At 49.1% G+C, this 24,767-nt stretch overlaps 11 protein-coding genes across 11 annotated transcripts; 8 read left to right on the plus strand and 3 right to left on the minus strand.

The window, feature by feature from the left end:
* Positions 1-356: 356 nt before the first annotated feature.
* Positions 357-1,624, plus strand: VTP21DRAFT_7422 (uncharacterized protein; the record flags this gene model as incomplete). The annotated part of the gene is made up of 5 exons (XM_069398162.1): positions 357-423; positions 489-612; positions 675-943; positions 1,041-1,497; positions 1,567-1,624. 5 exons carry the CDS (start codon positions 357-359, stop codon positions 1,622-1,624), a joined length of 975 nt encoding a protein of 324 aa, XP_069255649.1.
* Positions 1,625-1,948: 324 nt separating this feature from the next.
* VTP21DRAFT_7423 (uncharacterized protein) lies at positions 1,949-3,566 on the minus strand (the record flags this gene model as incomplete). The annotated part of the gene is made up of 4 exons (XM_069398163.1): positions 1,949-2,321; positions 2,388-2,621; positions 2,702-3,371; positions 3,452-3,566. The coding sequence occupies 4 exons, from the start codon at positions 3,564-3,566 to the stop codon at positions 1,949-1,951; spliced, it is 1,392 nt and encodes a 463-aa protein (XP_069255650.1).
* A 780-nt stretch (positions 3,567-4,346) lies between these two features.
* VTP21DRAFT_7424 (uncharacterized protein) lies at positions 4,347-6,134 on the minus strand (the record flags this gene model as incomplete). The annotated part of the gene is made up of 2 exons (XM_069398164.1): positions 4,347-5,512; positions 5,615-6,134. The coding sequence occupies 2 exons, from the start codon at positions 6,132-6,134 to the stop codon at positions 4,347-4,349; spliced, it is 1,686 nt and encodes a 561-aa protein (XP_069255651.1).
* A 1,120-nt stretch (positions 6,135-7,254) lies between these two features.
* VTP21DRAFT_7425 (uncharacterized protein) lies at positions 7,255-7,910 on the plus strand (the record flags this gene model as incomplete). Its single annotated transcript, XM_069398165.1, has 4 exons — positions 7,255-7,334; positions 7,406-7,575; positions 7,662-7,721; positions 7,792-7,910. 4 exons carry the CDS (start codon positions 7,255-7,257, stop codon positions 7,908-7,910), a joined length of 429 nt encoding a protein of 142 aa, XP_069255652.1.
* A 319-nt stretch (positions 7,911-8,229) lies between these two features.
* VTP21DRAFT_7426 (uncharacterized protein) lies at positions 8,230-12,006 on the plus strand (the record flags this gene model as incomplete). The annotated part of the gene is made up of 7 exons (XM_069398166.1): positions 8,230-8,484; positions 8,587-8,677; positions 8,748-8,981; positions 9,047-9,240; positions 9,319-9,582; positions 9,671-9,733; positions 9,796-12,006. 7 exons carry the CDS (start codon positions 8,230-8,232, stop codon positions 12,004-12,006), a joined length of 3,312 nt encoding a protein of 1,103 aa, XP_069255653.1.
* Positions 12,007-12,501: 495 nt separating this feature from the next.
* VTP21DRAFT_7427 (uncharacterized protein) lies at positions 12,502-14,380 on the plus strand (the record flags this gene model as incomplete). Its single annotated transcript, XM_069398167.1, has 5 exons — positions 12,502-12,721; positions 12,794-12,861; positions 12,944-13,238; positions 13,317-13,681; positions 13,772-14,380. The coding sequence occupies 5 exons, from the start codon at positions 12,502-12,504 to the stop codon at positions 14,378-14,380; spliced, it is 1,557 nt and encodes a 518-aa protein (XP_069255654.1).
* Positions 14,381-14,590: 210 nt separating this feature from the next.
* VTP21DRAFT_7428 (uncharacterized protein) lies at positions 14,591-15,348 on the minus strand (the record flags this gene model as incomplete). Its single annotated transcript, XM_069398168.1, has 4 exons — positions 14,591-14,660; positions 14,732-14,746; positions 14,835-15,146; positions 15,215-15,348. The coding sequence occupies 4 exons, from the start codon at positions 15,346-15,348 to the stop codon at positions 14,591-14,593; spliced, it is 531 nt and encodes a 176-aa protein (XP_069255655.1).
* Positions 15,349-15,945: 597 nt separating this feature from the next.
* VTP21DRAFT_7429 (uncharacterized protein) lies at positions 15,946-16,892 on the plus strand (the record flags this gene model as incomplete). The annotated part of the gene is made up of 2 exons (XM_069398169.1): positions 15,946-16,569; positions 16,827-16,892. 2 exons carry the CDS (start codon positions 15,946-15,948, stop codon positions 16,890-16,892), a joined length of 690 nt encoding a protein of 229 aa, XP_069255656.1.
* A 48-nt stretch (positions 16,893-16,940) lies between these two features.
* VTP21DRAFT_7430 (uncharacterized protein) lies at positions 16,941-17,318 on the plus strand (the record flags this gene model as incomplete). The annotated part of the gene is made up of 1 exon (XM_069398171.1): positions 16,941-17,318. The coding sequence occupies one exon, from the start codon at positions 16,941-16,943 to the stop codon at positions 17,316-17,318; it is 378 nt and encodes a 125-aa protein (XP_069255657.1).
* A 392-nt stretch (positions 17,319-17,710) lies between these two features.
* Positions 17,711-18,930, plus strand: VTP21DRAFT_7431 (uncharacterized protein; the record flags this gene model as incomplete). The annotated part of the gene is made up of 2 exons (XM_069398172.1): positions 17,711-17,855; positions 17,921-18,930. 2 exons carry the CDS (start codon positions 17,711-17,713, stop codon positions 18,928-18,930), a joined length of 1,155 nt encoding a protein of 384 aa, XP_069255658.1.
* Positions 18,931-20,106: 1,176 nt separating this feature from the next.
* On the plus strand, positions 20,107-24,455 carry VTP21DRAFT_7432 (uncharacterized protein; the record flags this gene model as incomplete). The annotated part of the gene is made up of 10 exons (XM_069398173.1): positions 20,107-20,248; positions 20,331-20,543; positions 20,632-20,790; positions 20,864-21,522; positions 21,611-21,682; positions 21,781-21,921; positions 21,987-22,721; positions 22,817-23,168; positions 23,244-24,037; positions 24,108-24,455. The coding sequence occupies 10 exons, from the start codon at positions 20,107-20,109 to the stop codon at positions 24,453-24,455; spliced, it is 3,615 nt and encodes a 1,204-aa protein (XP_069255659.1).
* Between the last annotated feature and the right edge of the window lie 312 nt (positions 24,456-24,767).

Genomic DNA, 24,767 nt, shown 5'->3' on the forward strand with positions numbered 1-24,767 from the left:
TTAGGCCACGGAAGCCTTTAGTGTTATAGTATGCTCGGCGCGAAGATCTGCCTGATACTATATTTATATATATATGTGTGTGTGTTTACCTTGCACCTTCACTTTCTTCTTGTTTGCCAATATTTATGCCAGATAGTATTAACTTAACTGTAATCTCCCTCAATTGTTTGTTCGATTTTCTCCTTGAATCTTTTAGGAATATTGAATCCTCTATTACTAACCTAACCCATTCCAAATGCCCAATTGCGGATGCTTTTTCATTTTTTTTCTTTTTATGCCTCGAACTTGGGCTTCACCCATGTAATTTCTCGCTCTTCCTTTCTCTGAAAACTTCGAGCTGAAATCTTGCAAACATCATGACCTCTGTCCTCGATCAAATTAAGCAATGGACCACTATTGTTGCCGACTCGGGCGACTTTGAAAGTAGGCGACTCTGTCTCCAGGGAATGGGCGCCCAGGAACTTAACTCGTTTTGGTTTTCCCATTAGCCATTTCCGCCTACAAGCCTACCGATGCTACGACCAACCCTTCGCTCATTCTCGCGGCTGCCCAGAAGCCGCAATACGCAAAATTGATCGACGATGCGGTGGCGTACGGGAAAAGAAAGGGCGGGTAAGTAGCCGGGGGCTTTGTGACATCGGACGAACCACTCTCTCACTCCTCGCGTCCTACAGAAATATTGAGGAGCAGGTTGAATGGGCCATGGACAAGGTCCTGATCAACTTTGGATCGGAGATTCTCAGGATTATTCCTGGGCGCGTCTCCACCGAAGTGGACGCGCACCTCTCCTTCGATAAGGACCGGTCCATAGAGAAGGCGAAGCGGCTGATAGCCTTGTACGAAGAGACTGGGATCGACCGCAAGCGCATCCTTATCAAAGTGGCCTCCACATGGGAGGGAATCAAAGCGGCCCATGAGCTGGAAACTCAGCACAACATCCACTGTGAGCTTGACTTCTCCCTAACCCACCTTGAAGACCGCGGTGGCAAAAATCCCCCGCTCTAACCTTCCCCCCCCCTTCCCCTTGTATGTACTCGTAGGCAATCTCACCCTTCTGTTCTCCTTCCCTCAGGCCGTCGCGTGCGCCGAAGCGGGCGTCACCCTTATTTCGCCCTTTGTGGGCCGCATTCTGGACTACTACAAGGCCAAGACGGGGAAAAATTATACCGCGGAGGAGGACCCCGGGGTTTTGAGCGTACGCCGCATATACAACTACTATAAGCAGCACAACTACAAGACCATTGTGATGGGCGCATCGTTCCGCAACACGGGTGAAATCGAGGCCCTCGCCGGGGTGGACTACTTAACTATCTCACCCGCCCTTCTGGAGGAATTGCAAACGACCAAGAAGCCGGTGGAACGCAAGCTAAGCCCTGAGAACGCCAAGGCATTGGGCGGGGAGAAAAAGGTGTCCTTCATCAACGATGAGCCCAAATTCCGCTATGAGCTCAACCAAGACGATATGGCGGTGGACAAGCTGAGTGACGGAATTCGCAAGTAAGTTCGAGCAAGGAGTCCTTGTGAAAATGAACCATGCTAACCACCCCCATCCCATTCATTGCACAGATTTGCACAGGATGCGGATAAACTGCGTGACATTCTGCGCAAGAAGCTTTCGGCCTGAAGGCCGTGCCCTCTCCTTTTTTGCCATTAAAAGGGTACAATAACAAGCAAGATAGTATTTTATCATTGGTGATGAAAAAGACGTAGTAGAAGCAGTATCGTAAGATATAAATCAATCCATCAATAAATATACATCTATTCACTTGGTCTCTTGCGTGAGCTTAAATATACAAGATGTCTATGCCTTGTTATCCGGAATACATTCCCACGTTCGTGAGCGATATATAATCTACAGCCTTCTCCAGCGCCTGCATTGTCCATTCTAAAATATAATCTACATTGACAACAAGAACTGGAGATTGTCCTCCTTCCCCCCCCCCCCCCTTCAAGCCTTTCCGAGGTATTTTCTGTCTTCCCACGAGGCTGGGCTCAAGGCATACTCGTCAATCTGAGAGGGGAGCAGCGTGTCGTCGTCGGTATAGTTGGTGTCCGTAATGCTTCGGCATACCAGAAACGCCATGGGTAGGGAAAAAAGTAGCAAGGCCCAGTTCAGGAGCAGCTCACCAAGGAAACTGATGCTGCTGGCATCGATGGCCCACGAGATGGCGCCTCCGGCCGACTGGATTCCCTTGTAAAAACCGGCATACCGACTCAGCTCCATGGAATCGTTGGACATGGCGCCCATAAGCCAGTAGCAGTACACTTGGAAGACCGAGTCGCAGATGCCGAAGAGCACGTACACAAAGAATTTCTCGGCGCTGGATCCAATAAGAGCATTCAGTTAGCACTAGCACCCACGGCCTTGCAATCAATGTATGCCTTACAAATGGGGCGACTCCCAGTCCACCTCCGGCTGCTTGGTCCCTTTCGAGAAAGTTAGCTGCCAAAACAGAGCCGCGCACCAGGTAGCACTGAAGGCGATGCCCACAAACGCCAGGCCAAAATACGCCCGTCTCCGCCGGGAAAGGGACCCCGAATCCAGAAACACGCCGAATGCAAGTGCGCCCACAATCTGAGCAAACCAATAGAAGGTGTTGTTGAGCGCCCGCGTTCGCACACTGTTCAGGAGGGAGGAGGGGGAGAACACGATGAGTTCATGTTAAACAAAAGAGGATGGAGAAAGCGAGATAAAATGCACCTGAAATAGAAGCCATTGATATGAAGTTGGTAACTGTAGAAGAAATTCGAGGTGAAGAAGAGGGGAAACAGCAGAAGCAGCCGGCGATTGGTCATGAGCTTGGTGATGGCCACCAGTTCATCCCGCCAGTAGGGGTGCTTTGCCAACAGGATCGTGGATCCATCTCGGCGGCGCACTCTATGCGGGGGCACGAGGACCAAAGTAAGCACAACTCCAAGACTTATCACGAGCATGATGCCAATGTAGGTCACGTTGGTGACCGCACCCGAGCTCTCCTTTTTGAAGTTGAAGGCAAGAACCGCAAGCGCGCCGATGACGGCTCCGAAATTAAAGATCATCCAGAACACTCCTATATAGCGCCCTTTATTGCGCTCATCCGGGTACGACATCATGATTTGACCCTGTGCTGCCCAGAGTAGAGCTGCGCAGATTCCAAGATAAGCGCCCGCGCTTATCATGAACGCAGAACTGCGAGTGCTATTGTATGCGAAAAGCGCCCCCACGTAGAGGAGATAGCCGGTGCTTCCGATGAAGAGGGTGGCTCGGGGACCAAGCACATTGTTGATCCCCCCTGCTATTAAACCGACTATGGCGAAAAGAGCATAGAGCACCGCGTTGGCCTTGGACACGACCTCCACATCCTTTTCAAGTTGGCCGGCTCCGCCCATTCCTGAATGAATGATGAGCAATAAAAAAACAAGTCAATGTCAAGCAATGTTGGAAGAGGAGGAAAGACGAGCAAGCACCGACCGTTGATGGCATTGAACATGCCCGGGCTACAAAGGGTGATAATGCTCAAGAGCACAACCTGGACAAATGGCAGGCAAAACCACTTATACAGACGCCATTTTTCGATTTGTATCATTATATCTCCTAACCGGAATATGACGAGAAAAAAACAACGGGAGAGAATGGAGAGTGAAAATAAAGCCCAGTGCAGACCAAGTCTAAAATATATATATCTATTTATTTGTGGATGCATAGGATGCGAGTGTTCGAAGAATTTCCGAGCACATGGTATGAATTTCGAGGGAATACCATTTCGGGAATATTAGACGGGTCGGTTCATTTACGTAATGGGAAGAAAACCGCATAAAAGTACTACAACCCACAAAATGCAAGGGGGGATATTGAAAGACAATAGCAGTGTGCACAGACACATGAAATGAGCAGGGGAAGAGAAAATGGAAACGTCTTTTTGGAGCTCTCCAGCACAGAGGTGGCCCGAAGTTTGACGCAAGTATCATTATTCCTCATGGGTCTTGAGGGACCATCGGCTCGACTCTTCTCGACGTTTTGGCGAAATCGACTTGATGCATTTATCAGTTTATCTCATTCCCATGAGGTGGGAAAACAAACAAACAACCCTTGATCTGTTTGGACTAGCCGTGGTGTAGGAGTAGGAGAGCGATAAACCACTCTAGGCCATGGATGGTAATTACGGGAACAAGAGCTTGCCTACACCATTTTACTAAAGTTGGCCTCCCAGGCCCAGTGCTGGTCACAACCCAGCTTTTCTGCGTCCGCTAATTATAGAACCACAGTGGCTGTCCTTTTCCATATTTACTCTTGATATTATGAAATTAGATTGATACAAAATAGGAAATAAACACAAGTCTAGTCAACAGTTAAATATGTGGTTGGATCATTGTTTCTCTTTCCGGATATCTCGAAAATGAAATTTGGGACGTCGCCTCTTCTCCATCTCTTTGCGCGTCGGCGTCCGCACCCATTTGAAGAGCAACCACCCCAGCAACGAGACGGTGCCCAAGATGAACAGCTTCAGGTCGATCTCATTGGCTTTGATGTATGGCATCCAGTTGCTTGCGAGCACCCTATGGGTTGAAAACCCCTTCAGTGGACCCGGCTCCAAACGTCCATGGTCGGTCCAGGCCTCGTGGTGATACATCATCTCCTCCACAAGGTCGGCGGCATGTTGCTTACTGCTTCTCGCCCGCAGCCGCGCCAGCAGCTTCATCCGCTCCACGTTGCGTTGGATTTCCCCATCCTCATCGGTGAGGATGCCGGTGACAAGGGAGAAGACGTCATGGGCCGTGAAATGGAGCCGGTCGAGCTTGCGCCCGATGCCAGCCGCCGACATTCGAGCGGCGTTGAAGAGCTGGTCGGCGAAGAACGGCAACACGATGACCGGTTTGCCAGCGTAGATCGCCTCGTTTCCAGACTCTCCCCCCCCGTGGGTCACAAACAGCCGCGTGTGCGGGTGGCCAAGGAGGGCCCGCTGCGGAGCAAAGGGAATAAAGTAGAGGTTTGGGTTTCGGTTTCCAAGCAAATCGGTGATGTTTCGTCCCGCCGCCTCACGGGGAAAGTTGGCGATCGAGGTCTGGCCAATCGACCAGACGATCCCGTCGATTCGGCCGTAGTCTACCGCACGAAGCAGTCCGTTCAGCAGCGCCTCGGACTGCTTGAGGGAGAGATGGGCGTGGGTCCCGAAGGAAACGTACACCGTGCGGGGGTGGAGCTCCAAGAAATCCGCAAGATCCTGAGTGAGCGGAGGGTATGTGTCGGCGAGCAGCGGGCCCACCAACTCCACGGTGGGGGGAATTGTGCGGGCGGGCTCTAGCCCCCAGAAGCTATTGATGAGAAAGAGCTGATTCGGGAGTCTGGGCTCCTCCACATGGCGGCCAAGGCCGGCCTTGGCGCGCATGCGGTTGTAGGAAAGGTGGTATCGAATGATTTCGGGGATAAGCAGATAGGGCTCAAACCAGATGCCAAGCCGTTGGAAAAAGCTCAGCGACTCTGTCGTGGTGGACTCGACCATCACGTTGGGTTGGAAGCTCTCGCGTGGGATCCCTGGAGAGAATGAGCAAGCAAGTTAGATGGAGCGGGGAGGGGAGGGGGAGGGAGGGGATGGCCCTGTGTTCCCCCTCAAGCACAGGAGAATCCAATACTCACTGAATGGCATATTCGGGAACATGAAGATGAACGGCACTTTCAATTTGGCAGACAAGTCCTTGCAGGGATCGACCAGGTAATCGCATACCAACACGTCTGGCCTTTGCCGTGAAAATTCGTCCAAGAGGCGCAGATACACGCGGTCAAACGAAAAGTTGAAGTCGGTTTTTGACCGCAACATGGCGCGGAACTGTTCATACATTGTCGTCCAGTTTTGCAATGAGGCGTATATGTTCCGCTCTCGCGCTTTGTCAAGGCCTGGTCCTAGGTCGATGAGGCGGTCGAAGGCGCTGTCCGGCGCCCACCGAAGTTGATCGGTATAAGTTCCAAAGAGCACCGTGTGATTGCGCAAACGCAGCTCTTTCCCAACCTCCAGCAATGGGGTGGCATGACTGCGACCTCCCGAGAGAGTGACGAGGGCGACGGTTTTCGGGGGGAGCGCAGCAAGGTCGGGGAGCCTTGAGGCTACGGACACTAGGCCGATGGCGAGAAGGAATGATACGAGATGAAGCAGATGCATTTCCCCGGATGCAGATGAATGAGCGTGAGGGGCATTAGGGGAGAAAACGGCAGCCCAGTGGAGCCCTCCAAGTATAGCATGATCGGAGAATTAATATGCAATTAATTTGTTGTGATCCCTCAGTTGGAAGTTGCCTTATGCACGCACTCTGCTCTGCCCGTGGGGCCAGTCACACGTTCGGCCGCCTGCAAATGCGGGGGCATTTGATTCCTTTTTGTTAGAGGTATCAGATTGCAGCTTGTTTTCGCGCAATTATGCACAAGCAATCGGGTCTATTCGCCAGTTCGAGTGTTTTGCCTTTTGTTTATGCCTTGAGCTAAGATTGAGACACCTAGCCATCCCAGGCCTGAGAGTTAGTGCGCTTGTCATTGTTTGAGGGGAGGCGGCCAGAAGGTTTTCCGCGCGGCTCCCATATATAAGCTCCTGCCGCTGAGCCTGCCCCTTCACTCCTTTAATCTTCCCATTTCCTCTCTCCTCCACGGCATCCCCCGGAACACTAGAGCCATTCACCATGACTAGGGATCCTTATCCGCCTCTTCCTAACATCCCAATTCCACCGCGGCCGCAGAACCCATAGCCGAGCTTGCCGGTCGTCCTGCCTCCAGCGAAGTCTCCAATGAATGCGACAAAAAGAACTAGCGGTTTTGTTTATTCCTTAATCCCTCATTTTCTGTCCATTATGTCACCTATTTCACCATTTTTTATACATAAGTTTCTTGCAATGAACCCAACTGGCATGCCAGTCGTTTGCTTTTCCTTTGGAAATAAAAGTCTTTTCTCCCCTCTCGTAATACAAGCCAGAATACGGATCCGGTGGTCGTGGGCATAGAAATGAAATTGGAGGCGAATCTGGGCGGTTGATGCTCTGCGGTCTCCTCGGAAACAAGCTTTCCCAGAGAAAGGGCAAACCCATTTCGAAAAAGTCAGCCACTATTGCCTCAAATGCTCTCTTTGTTGATCGAGTCTGCGAGACCGAACCTGTCAAATCCACCCCTACTGCTGGCTGTTCCTGCGCAAGCCATATCACCAATTTTGTCGGCGCCAATATGATCCAAGTGTATTCCTGGACAAGTGCTCTTGCTCTGTCTTTCTGAATACAGCATGTGCATAAACTCCCTCCATGGCACGCACCATCGACAGCGCAACTGACTGGCCCACTCCTTCACGTACATACTGCGGGGAGCCGGATATAGTCTGGCCGTAATTCCGGTTATTCTGCCCGCCGCCCGTCCGCAGACACCGATAATTAAATAAAAAAAACTCGAAAACAGGGAGCCCATCACAACATCTATATTGGCCATCTGCTTTACTCTCCGTGCAATCTCCGCTATGAAGCTCGAACCCCGAGGCCAGAGTGGTAGAGCACCTACCTGGACAATTCCCGAGCAAAAGCTGCAACGGTTGCATGCTGTGCACGAAGATCCAGTTGTTAAGCCGAAATGTTTTTATTTTGCAAATTCGAATGGGCTTTTTTCATCGCCGTTATTTAGGTTGTTGTTGACGTTGCTTTAGTATAACAAAATAAAGCTTCTCGCTCCACTCAGTCGACCTTAGATGGGCTAAGTTTGATGGGGAGGCCCGCAAATGGTAAGAGCAGTAGACAACATGGCAAGATGGCTTCATTAGCATCAGATAGTGTGTTTTGTTTTCCGGTTAGGAAAAGCTGTTTACCAGCTAAGCAAATATGGCGATCTCTTTCTGAACGACAAGGCCCAAGAGTGCACAATCAAGGAGATCTCGTCAGCGGGCGGACTCGGCTTGATATTCTCAGAGTAGGATCGATAAAAGACATCGTGCCGTCTCCCCGCTTTGACTAGCGTAGGTCTCTAAAGTGATGGAGCTGTGCCACCTTTTTCTATTTCAACCCTGCTCTCCTTTCTTACCACGAGCCTTAGAGCCATCCCGAATTGCACCTTGTGCTCTCCAGTTCCGCCTATGCCACGGAGGCTTAGCAATGAGAAAATGCGAAAGAGTAGATGCGCTTCCCAATTTTTGATGGGGGCAAATACTTGGTACCTTTTACCCCCTTCTTTTAGAGCAGAAAACGAGGACTTTATAATTTATACATCGACACGCTTGAAACATTAAACATCGGATGCAGCGCGCACCTCACCGCAAAGTTTCCTATGTCATCCGGTACGGCGACGAGGAGGCCGCCCACTGCCTCGGGATCAATTCCCTCGCCCTCGACCCAACCACGAAAGGCGGTTTGCTCTACACCGCTGGACGGGATGGCGTCGTAGCATCGTGGAATCTCAATCTCCCCGCTAAAGGGCAGAAGTTTGCGGATGACGAGGACGAAGTTGCAATTGGGCAGATGATGTGGAGAGTCGACACTGAGGCCTTGGAGGTAAGCGGGCTCAATGGAGAAGTAGATGATGGAGATAATGGCTAATTACTTCCCTCTCCTCCTTCCTCCCCCTCGCCCTTCTCATACTTCGTATTTCTGTAGGCACAATCTCCCAAATCGACATTCTCACAAGCGTTTCAAGGCCATACCGACTGGGTGAACGATATAGCATTATGTCATAATAACCGCATTCGTAAGAACCAATCAAACAATCTGAATGGGGCTATTTTGTCAATGTAACCTCTTGTGCCATTATGTTGTAGTGATTTCTGCATCCTCAGACCGCACATTAAAGCTTTGGCTTCCATTCAGTGATACCCCTACTGTTTCTACTACTATTGGTCATCATTCTGATTACATCCGATGTCTTGCCCACGCGCCGGGAGCTGGTTGGGTTGCAAGTGGTGGGTTTGATCGCAAAATTTTTCTCTGGGATATTCAAGAGGGCAGAGAGAGAGCCACAGGCGTCCTTAGTGAGAATGGATATGGCCCTATATGTAAATGAATGCGTAGTTCTATGTCTTGGTTACGGGCTGGATGCTAACACGTTGTCACATGGTAGCGGCCATCGCAGAGGGATCGCCAAAGTCCTCCATATATGCACTCGCCTGCAACCCAACGGGCTCCATCCTCGTATCTGGCTCGCCTGAAAAAGTGGTGCGGGTCTGGGATCCAAAATCTGGAAACCGCATCACGAACTTTATGGGCCATACGGATAACATCCGATCTATTCTAGTGAGCGATGATGGCCAGCTGGTATGCGAACCTGAATCTGCCGTCGTGGCTAGTGAATTTTTCCATTTTACCCACTCGCCTCTTGTTCCTCCCCTGTAGATTCTATCCGCATCATCCGATAGCACCATTAAACTCTGGTCTCTCGTTGCACAGCGCTGTATCACCACCTATACCATGCATTCAGATTCAATTTGGTCGCTTTTTTCAAACCATCCTCGACTAGAGGTGTTCTATTCGGGATCGAAGGATGGCTGGGTGTTTAAATCCGATATATTGCAGCGGGGCAACGACGGTATCCCAACCAGCGAGGCTGAGGAAGGAGAGAGTATTGCGCTCTGTAAAGAGAGCACGGGAGTGGTCAAGGTACATCCATCTATCTGACGATTGATGCCACTGATGAAGTGCATTGATCATGGATGTATACATGTTCTAAACCGAATCTTCTAACTAGTTGGCTGCGCTCGACGACGTTTTCGTCTGGACCGCCACCTCCAAATCCAGCGTTAATCGATGGGTAAATGGGCCCGTTGGTTCATCGGGGAGAACACTCGTGCTAACTCTCTATTGCATCCTTAGCGAGATATTCCCCCCTTTTCCAAGCGTTTATTCGACGATCTAGAGGTCCCGACCCAATCCATCGTCAAGTTGGCTAATCCCGAGGCCACATTTACGACGGCAGACCCTGAGAAATTCACTGTGTACTCGGCCACCTCCATCCTTTCCATGTCGCCCCTGCCCTCGAACCTCGGCATGGAGTTCACCGAGACGCTTACGCCGGTGCGTGATGCACCCGACTACACTATCCCTGGAAAACACGGCTTAGTGAAGCATTTCATCCTCAACAACCGGCGTCACGTGCTCACGCTTGACACGGCTGGCGAGGTCGCTCTGTATGATATCATTCGATGCGTGCGCGTGAAAGAACTCGGGCAACGGGATCTCGAGGATGCGGCCAACGAGCTCTCCACGCTCGAGAGCGTAGCGAATTGGTGCACCATCGACACTAGGATTGGATCCCTCACGATCCACCTTGACGAAGCCCGCTGCTTTGACGGAGAGGCATATGCGGATGAGGCCGAGCTTGAGGAGGGCGAGATGGATATGCGCGACGACCAAAGGATTAATCTGGGGAGGTGGGTGCTTTCCAACATGTTTGCCGAGTTCACAGAGGAATACTGCCGCATTCACATGCTTGGCCATGAGGTGGCACGCCAGCAGCACGAGGCTGACCTGGAGCAGTTTCAGACCTCCCAAAATGCTTCCGACGCCCTCGCCAAGGAAGCTTCGTCCCAGCTTGGATCCGACTCCTCTCTCACCAATGCGACCACCGCCACCACCTCTGCCATTCCCACCCCCATGATCATTGGGGTCGCGACCCCCGCTGTCCCCGGAGCTGCAACCCAGGCCCCTCCCCCTTCATCCACGGCTACGCTCCAGCATCCAGCCCCGATTCCCACAACCGAGTACAGCTACCCACCCAATACGCAAGCGATACCCCAAACCGCTCCGCCAACCCTGTCCAGCCCTGAGACGGACTATTTTTCGAGCTCTCACTATGTCTCTCAAACCCCTTCCACAGCGATTCCGGCGGCCAACCTCCCTGCGGTTGCTGGGCGTCCAGCCGCGCCGTTCACAACGCAGACGCCACAGCAAACTGCCGCACCCCAATTTGTTAACGCCGCGGTCCAGCCACCTCCCCCCGCCTTCATGCAAGGCGCTAATACGCCCGCCACCACGCTCATGGGCAAGATCAGGAACCTGACCAAGCTGACCCGGACGCCGAGTGCTGAGATCAAGTTCGAGGCGCCGACCTCCCCCCCGGAAAGGCCAGATGAGGAGCCGTCCGTGTCGCAGGGGAATGTCCCCGGTGGCGAAGGACAAGCGGCCATGCAAGCGAACCCCGCCCCCTCCTCCCTGGCGCCAAAGTTGCAGCCGGAAGCCCAGGGCGCGGGTGATGGGTCTGCGCCCAGTCAGCCCAAGTCCCAGGCTCAGTCTCAACCACAGCAAGCCCAAGCTCCCCCCGCCTTCACCTATCGTCCGCCGTTTGTCCCCCATAATCGCTTGGACCTTGTGAACCCTCCGTTCCAGCCTGCTCTCCCGGGCGATTACCCCCGCCTGAACATCCCCTCTTCCACGATTGTGTGCATTTCGGAGGAGTCACCCGAGGCGAGCGCCTCGGTGGACCTCTATCGTGGCACCGTGGGCGAGCTCACCCGGGATATTGGCCTCGTTCAGCAGGCTGCCCCCGCTTGGCTGCTGGAGTTCTTGGTGAAGTCTCGCGTGCCTCTGCGAGAGCCCATGAAAATCGGGTTCACACTGCGCCCCCACGAGAAGAGCGGGATGGCCGAACTCCCCAACGGCAATTCCCGCCTGACCGCGAATCGGATGCTGAGAGTGCGCAAGCTGCTGCAGTACGTTGTGGAGAGGCTGGAGTTGGAGTACCCACGCAGCCCAGCCGCGCCCGGGCAAGAGCAATCGCAACCCGAACAAGCAGAGAACGGCGGAAAAGAAGGGTTCTCGCTGGCCCCCAACCAGGCTCCATCCCAGACAAATAGCCAGGCCTCGAAGGAGCCCGAGAAACAGGGCAAGGAGAATGCAAGGGAGTCGGAAAAGAAAGGCGCGGAGCCTTCAAGCGAGCCGCTCCCCGAGGTCTGGTTGGAGCTTGTTTGCAATGATCAAGTGCTCTCGCCTACGTTGACGCTTGCCTCTATCCGACAGCACGTGTGGAAGGCTGGTGGAGACGTGGTGATAACGTATCGGTATCGAAAACCGTCCAGCTCGTCCTAAATTCCCCCCTCCTGTAAATTTTCTCTTTTTCTTTGTTTCGAGCGTAATCGTGTATTATCATCTTCTTATTTATTCCTGTTTTCCTTTTTTTTTCTTTCTCCTTTTCGAAATCCTTCCCTGAGGAACCTTTGATATTTATGGTGGAGTTCTAAAAGAAGCGATTTGCTTTTTTATTCTCTCCTTCAGCGTTCACTTTCTTTTTTTTTCCATTTTGATGAGCGACTGTATGATTATCGACGCTTATATTCCTGCAGCTTGATGGAAGCGGAATGTAGAGGATGATTTTCGTTTAATAAATCTGGACTGCCAGCAAAATGAGACTCCGATAGTGTCCTCCGAAGCCGACATCGGCCTGAATTCCATTTTCACACACTCCTCTATTTTATTTGTCAACACTGGATAAATTCAGCTGCTCCCCTCCTAAAGTTCAACGCCCTTATTCTTCTCAGAAATATTCCACGCTCATCGGCAGCGTGATTAGAGAAAAAAAAAAGAATGGTGAGGTTATTTAAACGTGCCCATTCTGGTCCGCAATCCAGCGCGACCGAGAAGAGCGAGTCCGACTCTCTCCCTGACTTTAGTGACGGCGCTACCCTTATGGTGGAGGAGAAACGCTTGCTCCGGAAAATTGACCGCACTCTACTGCCTTATCTCGCCTTCCTCTACTTGTTAAGTAATCTGGACCGCTCGAACATTGCCAATGCAAAAGTGGCAGGTAAGTGGCCCTGCGGAAGAAGTCTCGGAGCTCATTGAATTAAATTGGGGGATGCGAATATTTGGACTGTAGGCTTGGGGGAAGATCTTGGGCTTGTGGGACTTGAATATCAGTGGTCGCTGAGTATTTTCTTTCTCGGGGTATATTTCTTAGGCTTGCACGCCATTCCTTTGGCCTCCTCTCGACAGCCCTAATGCTATCTGCTTTGATATCACTTTCTAGTATGTGCTCTTCGAGGTGCCTTCCAACATAGCCCTCCGACGCTTCTCCCCATCAAAATGGCTGTCTTTCATTATGGTTGTCTGGGGGCTCTGCTCGTTCGGGATGGCGTTCAGCCAGAATTTCGCCGGCCTCCTCTCTACCCGCCTACTCTTGGGCTGTTTCGAAGCAGGGCTATATCCTGGTGCTATCTATCATATTTCTTTCTGGTACAAGCGCAACGAGCTGGCTTGGAGGATGTCGTTGTTCTTTGGGGCCGCGGCGCTATCGAGTGCATTTGGAGGACTACTGGCGTATGGTAATTTTGTTGGAACCGTTCCGGATATGACCCCCGGTGGGCTGGTGCAAAGATTCTCATCGATTCGTCTACCCGTAGGTCTACTGCGCATCAATGCCGGAGGTCTTGCTGGCTGGCGCTGGATGATGATCATCGAAGGTGGCCTAACGGTGCTGGTCGGCGCTTGCACCTATTTTGTGCTGCCGGACTTTCCTGAAACGGCCACGTTTCTGACGGAGCGTGAGCGTGCCCTGGTGAAACACCGCATCCAGATGGACACCAAGGCGCTCCCCATGCAGGCCGAGAATGTCTCTGGGTATATTCGTGAGGCTTTTTGCGAAGTTCGGACCTACCTGTTTGCTCTTGTGTATTCGAGTGCTTTTATCCCGCTTGTTAGCCAGGCCCTCTTCCAGCCCAGCATTATTCATAGCTTTGGCTTCGATGAATTTCAGACGCAGCTCTTGGTAAGCTAGCAGCTCCATGCACCCTGTAGCGCGAGAAACCTCTAACGCTCGTTACTTTTTTTTTCAAATAACAATGATGCCCCCTTCTAGCTCATTCCCCCCTCGGTCTTTGGCTTTCTCTTAACTCTACTCAATGCTTTCCATTCCGATCGCCAACACGAGCGCTGCTTCCATCTCGTCGCTTGCATGCTGATCTCCATGCTTGGGTATATCCTCCTTGCCGCGGTGCGCTCTACTGGAGTTCAATATTTTGCCACTTTCCTGGCGTATGGCGGGCTTCTTGCGTCCTGGCCAGTTCTGAGCGGATGGTGCTCGAGCTGTTTCGTCCCATACACGAAAAGAGGAGTGGCGATTGCGTTTATGGTCAGTGTGGGAAATGCGTTCGGCGTGGGGGCTCCCCAGGTCTACCAACCGGACGACAAGACCTTTGTACGGGGACATTGGATTTGTGTAGGGCTACTAGGTTTAGCCATTGTTTTGGTGTTGGGTCTAAGAGCCCACCTCGCCTATTTGAATCGCGCCAGGGCCAAGAAACAGAGCGTCTCACCGGCAAATGCCACGCCCAAGGCCAAAGAGAAATATGTTGGGGGTGAGGGGCAGAGAGAGGAGGAGGAGGTGGTGGAGGCGGAGAGAGAGGGGGACGGGCAAGAGATGGAGGCAGCGTCAGACAGAGACATTGGCTTCCGGTTTATTCTATAGATCTCTAAATTGTGCTATTTATTCTTAGTTTGTATATTCGCATGCTAATTTATTAAACATAATACCAAATAGTTTTTTGAAAACATCTGCACAATTATGAATACAATATATAGGCGAGATGGCTTGTGTTGCCACCATATAGCACAGTGGTGAACAGTCCCACGAGTGGCATAAGAATGAAAAGATGGAAAACTCCATTCGAATGATGCATTAGTCCTCTTTTCTCGACTTGACAACAATTACGGAGCAAGGAGATTCGCGAACACATCTATCGCTCACACTTCAGAGGAGCAATCCAAAACACGCATCAATACTCAGCATTGGGATAGTGGTCAAATGAGTGTGACTAACCTTTTCAATATCGTCCTAGTTCGTGAAAAAAGTAGCAAAAGATGGACCGATTAGTGGAAATACGGGATGGATGCTGCCCATTCAGTGAAGGAATACTACATACCGTTGCATCTGCCCGAGATTCCGGCTCCCCACCAACAACACTTCTGGCTCCTCTTTCACGGCTAGCTCGGGCAACCTTGAAGCGGGATCGCCCTCTATAATTCGCATTTCGTTGGAAATGAATTGCCGGTTAAGTAAGTCGACTACGGGCTCCACCAATTCTTCGGCAGCTTCACGGGTGCGAAGCCGATACTTCGAGGGGTTCGAAGATGACCAGCCTCCAAATGGAGGCACATTTTGAATATGGATATTGGAGTAAACCGTGGCAACGATCACATGGTCCTGTTCAGGTTGGATTAGATTTTGAATAGCCCTGTTCGTAGAGGTAACATTAGTTGCGGATCAAAATACAAGCAGAGGAGGGAATTATTTGTACACTACCATTCTACCATGTGTTGCGACGCTGGACTCGAATCATAGGCTAGAATTACTTTACGTTTGGAAGTTTTTGGCATAGAAGTTGTGGTGGGTGATTGGATTTCTTCTGTTTGAGTTTGTGGACGGGATTGTTCCATTTTGCAATGAGCGCCGTTCTCGCGTTCATGTGAAAATTGTCGAGATTTTTTTAATTAATGACCCTATACCGTTTCTCTTAATCGATTTTCTCACCCGGCTTCGGCCACGATCAATTTTGACTACTCTTTTAGGGTGGCAAATATATCGGTATGTAACCTAAATCAGCAATATGTAACCTAACCTATATAGATCTTCATAGCTTTAAGAGCGTCACACAATATCCGAACCTCTGTTTCATTTCACTGCCAAGAAAGAGCTCGAAATCAAAGAGGGGCATATTGGCCAACCGGCAGATAGTTTACTCCAGAAGAACCCGTTTTCCCTCACCCGCGTTTCCCTTAACCCACTTTCTCGGACTTCAGGTCTGTTGTGAGAGGCATGCACAAATACCTTGTCCCCCAATAAGTTAACGACGGGAGAGGGAAGGATTCGTTTGTCTCTGTATATCCTCCTTTACATGAACAACTCGGAATTATGATCTCCAAATCGCTATAGAAAATTCGTTTGTTGTGCTTCGTGTTCATTCATTATTCCATTTTGCATTCCTTAGCATTGTTGTTTCGCATTCACTTTTCATTTAGCATTCATATCCAAGAATGAAAGCCCTAGCCTCATTACTCTTCTTTCTTGTCGTCATATCTGTTATCCGCGCCGCCCCCACTACAATTTTACCATCTTCAAAATCAACCGCGGAGATCTGTACCTCCTGCCGATCGCTTGAGCAACTCTCATTGCGCTGTGCATACACAACGCCTCAATTTCTTTTTCTCTCACATTCACACCAGCAAGTTTCTCTGCTTCAATGCCTATGTCAAGATGAGACGGAGTTCTATGCCGCGATGAACCAGTGCTATTCCGGGTGCTTTTCACGAGCGGTCAAATCGAGAACAAAGTTCGGTGAATTGTGTGGCCTAGTAAAAACGGCAAACGGGGGAAAACACGAACAGGAAACCGAGGACTTTATTGCGACTTCGGAGCAAGCACCAACAGAAGCCAAGGATTTCCAGGCCCCTGCTAAGAGTCCAAAGATGCACAAGAATCTTTCTGAACAAGCAGAGCAAGACTTAAAGGATCCTTTAAGCTTCATTTACCATAGGGAGAGAGAAGTCGACGAAGGCAGCGAAGCTACAAAGTCGCCTTGGCGTTCGGGACTAGTTGGTCTCCACGGGGATGGAATATCGATGAGATGGGCTTGGGTGCTGCTCGTCGCAGTGGTACTGGTCCTACTTTTTTATTTCTGTAAACCACGCTATCACCTTGTTGGCATTTTTTCTTTGCACCTGCATTCATTATTGCATTGCACTCATTCTCATTTTCTCCTCACACAAGAGATAACCAAAATATCCAAATGTTTATTCGCTTTGCTAGATTGTAATTAAGCATATTTATATCCATTGTTATTATCGCTTTCCTGTCCTTTCGCATCTGCATTCCACTCATGCTCTTAATAATATCCCTCATTCTCTCAACCTCCTAGCCTCGAAGTGAAGAGGAAAAGCTTATTGGCCGAACCCTTGGATTCCGCAAAATATATCAAGAGTAAATTTTCTTTTCCTCCCACCTCTAATACTTGAGCAGGCGGTATATACTAATGGAGACTTCCATCACATCACTTGAATGGCACTCCGCATTCGAGCTGGAAATCAGAATTCAGTGTCCACAAATAGACTTGTTCCCAAGGTTGTGGGGAAGGCAGTACAAAGAGGCAGGGCAACTAAGGTACTGTCAAAGCTTCCGAGTGTTCCCGGATCCATTTATGATTAATGGTCTAAGAATTGCAAAACGTGCAACAGGTGCCACGGGAAGATCACGCTTGGCTAAGAAAATGACAAGAGGTTCAGCGCCCGTGCTAAATGGACATATTGAACGCATGCTTTATGAATCCACGGTACACTATTGTCGTATCATGGGAATGTGGCCATTCGAATTGAATCATAAGCTCGTGAGATCGCAAGCGAGCCACGAATAGACACTCCGGAGTGTCCCTGACGTGGAGCTAACCTTCTCTCGTCTAGGAATATCATAGGATGAGGAATATTTGACGCAAAATGAATAGGTTCTGGTACTGGCGGATATAGAGTTGAGATGCTTATCTCTTTCAATAGAGTTAGTGTTCAAGTATTTGAAAGCCACAGTTCAAACAGAAAAAAAATTGTAGGCCAAAACGAATCAACTACGTATAACATTTCAGTTGTTATCTTGCGCAGATAGCAGAGTGTGTGTTCTTTTTTCTTTAGCCCTTTCTTCTTGAATTCCTACTCCACATTTCTAACTCTCCGTATTAACATTCGTTCTTTTCTATGCCAAATTTGTTGTCCGCATCGATCTCCAGCATCTAATTTGAATCGTTTCCCTCGTATAATGAACATGACGGGCAACATGCCCATGGTTGCCATGAGCAGCAGCCTGCGCTCCACTCACGATAAATCACAGAACATGCTCACTGCTTCCTTTCCGCCCTACCCCACACCAAGTGACATGAGCGAATTGGATGCAGCGGGCGAAGGTGTTTTTTTTTTGATCTTATTCTCTCTTAGATGAGTGTGATTAACCACAGGATTTCATCTCTAGATTACAAGTTCAACCATGGACAACTTGGAGGAAGCGGCTTTCTTGTCATTCCTGCAACTCCATCTGAAATGCCCGCAACTCCACTTCTTAACGACAGTGAGCAGCAATGGTTTTCAGAGTTTCTTGATCAAGTCGACGTTGATCAAGATTTTGTGTTTAATTTCTCCCTCCCCCATCTGGGATTGATGCAACCTCCACCAGCACCTCCAACCTTACACTCCCCCCCACCTCCTCTCCCACCCTCTTACACCTCTATCGCTCATGCTAAGGGGACAAACTTCTATCAGCAGCCATCGCACCCCTTCACTCCTTGCAGCGAGGCTGGTAAACACCAGGAACGGTCGCACTCACCCACCGCTACAAGTAGTGCGCTCCCATCACCAGACTCTAGATCTAACGCGGCTGTTCCTCTTTCTCTTAAGCGCAGACTTCCGTCCGAAGAGCAGAAGGACCACACAAATACAAAATCTCCCAGCGACGAAGATCCTGAGAAATTACCGGGTGCTCATTCTCCCTCACCGCCCACGAAAAAGCCATGCACATCCTCACAAAGTCCCACTCCTTCTCCACGCATTCCATCCTCTACCCACCCCGATCCTTCCCAATCGCCAAATAGTGTCAAATCAAACCGTCGCTATCGTGAGCTCCTCACGGAAGAAGAAAAGCGTGCAAATCACATTGCATCCGAGCAAAAGCGCCGCAACCAGATCCGGGCTGGGTTTCGAGATCTAACCGAAATCGTCCCCTCGCTGCAGAACGTAAACAGCTCAAAGAGCACCATTCTCTTCACGGCAGTAGAATTCATACGTCGGCTGGAACGGCGGAATGCCGTACTGCGAGGGAAAGTGGAGCAGCTGGAGGGAAGAATTAATCTAGGAAGGGAGAGAGGATGGGGCCACTTGCTTACCCTATCAAACCATTCGAATGATCCTCAGAGACTGCCTTCCCGTCCCTTTGGCCCGATGGAGTCGCTGGAGAGGGAGCGAAGACTGCCGAGGGAAACCTCATAACGATTTTAGCTGTATCTGATTTCAGTTTCCTTTATATCTTTATACTTCTATGTACAATCGCTCTTTCTGCCAATTGATAATATTTCTTTTTAATACTCATATTTCTTGTTATTATTTTGACTACTTTTTTCTCGTTTCCTCTTTTAATCTTAATTGTAGATTTTGCCTTTTTTTTATTTCAATCTGATATTGACAGTTTTCCTTATCCCTAATGGTAGCATATTTATTATTGCTTTTTTTTTTCCTGACTTTGCGACACAAATCCGCAAATGGTGCATTCGAGAAAATTTCCCCTTAGCTCATCTCTACTTTTTCAGATTCCTCTGCTTCCAAGTCGAAACCGAAGACTCTCCGACGACCATATTCACACTCCTCTTCATTTATAGGTACACAAGTGTTGTGGTCCATGCCCCTTTGTTGACGGTGACATTTAATATTAGAATCAGCAAGGAATTTGAATTCCTTGTTTTATTTTTAGTTGAAACCGCAAATTAAGAAAATGCACGCTGCGTCATTGACGTAATGGACTGAGCACATGAAACTAGGCGAGCAGAAGCAATTCTGGTTGTAAGGAAGGCCCAAGGGTAGAAATATTCTGGCATGTCTTCTGACTCGCTTCGGCCTCGGAGCCCAATATGTACGAAAGAGACCATTTGATTGAGCTGCTATTTTCGGGGAAGCCGGTCTAACTATCTTGATTTCGGATCTAACTCTCAGGGGAGAGGAGCAATGAATGTCTAAGGAGCAATGAATGTCTAAGGAGCAGAAGAGAGAGGGCTTTAGTGAAGGCGCAACAAGATGCATGGAGAACACGCAGAGAGTTGTTGGCCAATTCGGTTAAGACTTGTAAAGTTAGCTTGAAATAGGAATTTGAAAAGTCTATCGACCAGAGTTACAAACCCCACCCTCGGGGCCAAACGAAAATTTTTGGCTAAATAGTAAGGATTGGAAAGATAAGGCGATTAACCATGTTAAGAAGAGGGCCTAGAGGAATATTCCTTCATTTCTAATTAACTGTCGAATAGGGATGGAACTGATCATTGTTGTACACGGAAAGCTTTATTCTTTCTATTCTAAGAGGGAGTGACGTCAGTCTAAGCGCTCCGTTTTGCTCTGAGCCTTCTCTCTTTGTCTGCTTCTCCAGGAAAACAATGCCAGACACTGGGTACTAACCACATGGACTCAAAATATAATCAGGTGGTAGACGAAAGAACACGTCTCCCCGCAACTGTGGAGCCTTCTCCCATCAAAGTATCACTCGATAAACCGCTCCCATCCCCGACGCATTCTCCTCTTAATCATTCGACGCATAGGCGAAGTGAGTACACAGTGGCCCCGTTGATCCTGAGGGGGTGGGGTAGTAGGATTTCTAATCATCATTTTATTTGTGGATGTATTAGCCCCATCTAATGCAAGCCAAGTATCCAATAAGTCGTTACCACCAGAGCCAAAAACTCCTGAAAGGCTATATGGCTACGGCCGGATGATGGAGAGTGCTGGCCTGCCGTCAACCAAATCTACACCCCATTTGCCACGAAATTCGAACGAGCTAGAAAATATGGATCAACTCCCAGGGTTACCAGAGAAGCCCATCAGCCGAACTCATCAACGAGGTATGTGTTTTGGAACATCCCCGTTGGGTTGCTCTTCTTTACTTTCTTACAGATGTCTGAATGATGACGCTGGAATGTGTTGTACTAGCTCCTTCAAACGGAAGTCAGTTCTCCTTCACCATATCACTCGCCCAAGAAAGCATCCCGCCTACATTTAATGATTTTGATGGGGTGCATCACCCCGCTTCTCAACTCGCGCAGCCACCTCTTCCAAAAAATAAAATCGGTGGTATTGCACTCCGTCGAAGTAAATGTCTCTGCGATTATAACATGATAGGCGTTTCGATGATTAACTTGTATATAATTTGCCAACCACCTAGTTCCCTCGAATAGCAGCCAGCTTTCCACCCAGCTCTCACCTATTAATACCCGTCGGTCGTTCGAGAGCCTGCGTTCAGCACGCATGATCCAGGCTACGTCTACAGACCGTACACACTCCCTCTCCTCCAACTACTCGCTTGATATTCCTCCCTCTGAGCGCTCGCTTACCCCGACCAGGCTTCGCGCGCCCATCGTTTACCCTGCCCTTTTGTCTCGTGTGGCATTGGCTTTTCGCCAACGAATCACACTCAACACACGAAACAAAGACTCGCTATCATACACGGATTGTTTCGACGGGCGTGAGGCGGTGGATGTTTTGGCGCAGATTATCAGAACCACCGACAGAAACCTGGCTTTGCTAGTGGGGCGAGCATTGGATTCGCAGAAGTTCTTTCATGATGTGACCTATGATCATCGCTTGCGGGATTCCGCCACGGAATTGTACCGACTGCGAGAAAATGTCACCGTTGCTCCACCGTTACCCCCAGATGACGACCTTCCCCCCGAGAGTCCAGTGACGCCCTCTCCTGAACAATTGCTGGAGGAAGAGGGGGATCTTCCAAATGGTGTTTTTACACTGTTGACAGATTGTTACTCGCCCACTTGTACACGATCTAAACTCTGCTATAGCATTGCTTGCCCAAGGCGCTTGGAGCAGGTAAAGATATTGTTGCTTCATTGGCTGTATTTGGATTAAACACTAGAAATTTACTAATTCGAATCAATATTTTAATTTCGAACTTTAGCAAGCGAGGTTGAATTTAGGTGGTGGCCTTAACCGCTCGGTTAGCCAGATGTCCAACCATGAAGTTCAACAGGTAAATTATCAAAAAAAATTGGTACATATTCCATACTTCTATAATTCTCACTTTTGTAATTTTTTGTCTTTTTCCCGCTTTCGAAATTTTGTCTCTAGGATCAACGGCTGTGGATCCATTCTGTACCAAAGGAAATTGCTGACTCGGTATCTTCGGAGGAGCGCAAGCGCCAAGAAAATATTTTTGAACTTATTTATACAGAAAAAGACTTTGTTTCTGATATGGAATACCTTCGTGAGGTACATTTCGATTCCTTTGCTATTTTTGCGCGAACACTGTTTACTAACGAATTGAGCAAATTTAGTTCTGGATTAGGCCTCTTCTCACTACCAACATCATACCGGAGGATCGTCGTGACAAATTTGTGCACGATGTATTCTACAATATTCTCGAGGTGCATGCAATTAATGCTCGTATGTGCGACGCGTTGCAAAAGCGCCAGAACGCCTATGCGGTGGTGGATCAGATTGGCGATTTGTTGCTTGACCATGTGGTTAATTTCGAACCCTTTGTGCGCTATGGTGCTCACCAAATGATTGGCAAATATGTATTTGAGCGCGAGCGAGCAGTGAATCAATTATTTGCACAGTTCGTTCATGAGATCGAGCGCCGACCCGAGTCGAGGAAACTCGAATTGAACGGCTACCTTACCAAGCCTACTACACGACTTGCGCGGTACAACTTGTTGCTTGGACAAATACTGAAGCACACACCGGAAGGGCATCCGGACCACGTGAATATTCCACGAGTGATGGAGATCATCCGAGAGTTCTTGAACCGCGTCAATGTCGAAACGGGTAAAACGGAAAACCGGTTTAACTTGGAGCAACTCCACGAGCGCATCGTGTTCAAAGCTGGGAGCGAGCCGGTCGACCTTCATCTTCTGGATAGCCACCGACAGCTGATCTTGAAAGGGCCTCTGAATCGCAAGGGCGGCGATCAGAACTCGGATTTGCAGGTCTTTTTGTTTGATCATATGCTAGTTTTTACGAAGATCAAGATTATCCACAAGTTTGAGCAATATCGCGTCCACAAATACGTGAGTGATCATGAGCCCCCTTATCTCACCGCCGCCAACGAGTACATTTGACTAATATTTTTCTACTGTTTTATTTTTTGTCACCATTGCTTTAGCCTATACCATTGGAGCTTCTCCAAGTCTCATGCCCTGACCAACATCACCACGGTCGTCGCCCAAGCTCCATTCTTCCGTATAGTCGCAGCACCCCCAATATTGCTACCCCTCCCACTACTACCAAAACCGAGATGAAGACAGGATATCCCATCATGTTTGTCCACCTTGGTCGCAAGGAGGCCACTCCACTCACCTTGTACGCCCCAACGCAGATGGGTCGCCGTCAGTGGTTGGACAAGATTGAGAAGCAGAGGAAGATGATTTTCGAGCGGACACGAATATTTGCCACTAACAGTCTATCTGAAAAGCACTTTCCAAGTCACAACAAGGTCAATTGCTCGACCACCTTCGGTAAGTTTAATTATTATTTGAGAGAGGGTCTCTTCAGATTCTTTCATTAACACGATTTTTTTTCCATATATACAGAGAATGGAAAAAAGATTATTTATGGCACAAATTTCGGTTTGAGTGTGGGCACACCCGGGAGCTCGAACAAGCAACTTCAGTACGTCCTCACGATCGAGAAGGTCTCACAGGTCGAAGTCATCGAGGAGGCACGGATTGTCCTTGTTCTAGCAGATAGAAATCTTTATTCGTATCCTCTCGAAATTCTGGATCCTGACGACACCAACCCTGCCAATCGACGCGGCCGTCGAATAAGCTCTCACGTGTCCTTCTTCAAATATGGAACTTGCATGGAGAGAAATTTGATCTGTGTTGTGAAGAGCAATACGCTAAGCACAACGATCAAAGCTCTGGAGCCGCAGCTGGTGTCTGGAAGCCGGAAGAGCAGGCCGAGTTTGGGGCGACTGTTACGCGGAGGCAACGATAACCTGAGGATCTATAAAATACTGTATATCCCAACCGAGTCCACCTCCATCCACTTTCTGAAGACAAAGCTATGCGTCGGCTGTACGAAGGGATTTGAGATCGTCGACCTGGAGACCCTCAATACCCAAGGCCTCCTGGACCCCGACGACGAGTCCCTACATTTTGCGCAAAAGCGAGAAAATGTGTGCCCGATAGCTATCTACCGCGTTCGGAGCGGAGAGTTCCTGCTATGTTACGACGAGTTTGCTTTTTACGTGGACAAGAATGGAAGACGCACTCGCCGTGACTGGCTGGTCTCTTGGGAGGGCCGGCCGACTGCCTTTGCCTTCTTGAGCCCGTTTGTGGTTGGATTTGAGCCGCGGTTTATTGAAGTCTGGAACGTGTACACCGTAAGTAGCCTCATATCACAGTGGCTCGAATTGATGTAGTGATTGACTGAACGTTTTATGAATCAAATAGGGCGTAAGAGAACAGGTCATTCAAGGAACCAACATTCGATGTCTCACTCCAAATGTTCTCCATGGGCCCATTCATGCTGTGATGGACGACGGCGATTGGCAGTATGTCTTTTCGCTCTCGCTCTCCGAAAAAGGAATGGAGCTAGCCGCAACGACCATAGAGCGCTCAAAGTCGGCAGGTACGACAACAGGAAAAGGCGGCTGGAAGAGCAAGAAATTGCCAGCGACCCCCCCCTCTTCGACGTGGAATCCGAATGCGGTCCCTCCACAGCCACCTCCTCATCGGGCGGTACCAACTTCGGCCCTGAGTATTACTTCAGAGGGGAGTGATACTTCACCCTTGATCTGAGTCCTAGCTATTTGATTTTTTTTTGTTTTGCTCTGATTCCACTTAAAGTTTAGAAAATAGCTTGATTTATATACTCGCGATTATTTTTTTCTCATATAATCCTTTTTTTTATTTTTGAGATTTTATATTACCATATATTTGTACATCAATTTACTTCTCTCATCTCCATCCTTTTCTCCCGTGCTTTTCTTTTACACATTTTTTTCTATATCTGTTTGTTTTTTTATTTTAATGTAGAGTAAAAAAATATTGATTAAAATATTAAGTGTTTGATTGATTTCCATTTTTTTTCTCACCATAATCTGCTATTAT

This window comes from Calcarisporiella thermophila (assembly GCF_041956535.1).
Source record: "Calcarisporiella thermophila strain CBS 279.70 unplaced genomic scaffold VTP21scaffold_3, whole genome shotgun sequence".
In the NCBI taxonomy this organism is placed as follows: domain Eukaryota; kingdom Fungi; phylum Calcarisporiellomycota; class Calcarisporiellomycetes; order Calcarisporiellales; family Calcarisporiellaceae; genus Calcarisporiella; species Calcarisporiella thermophila.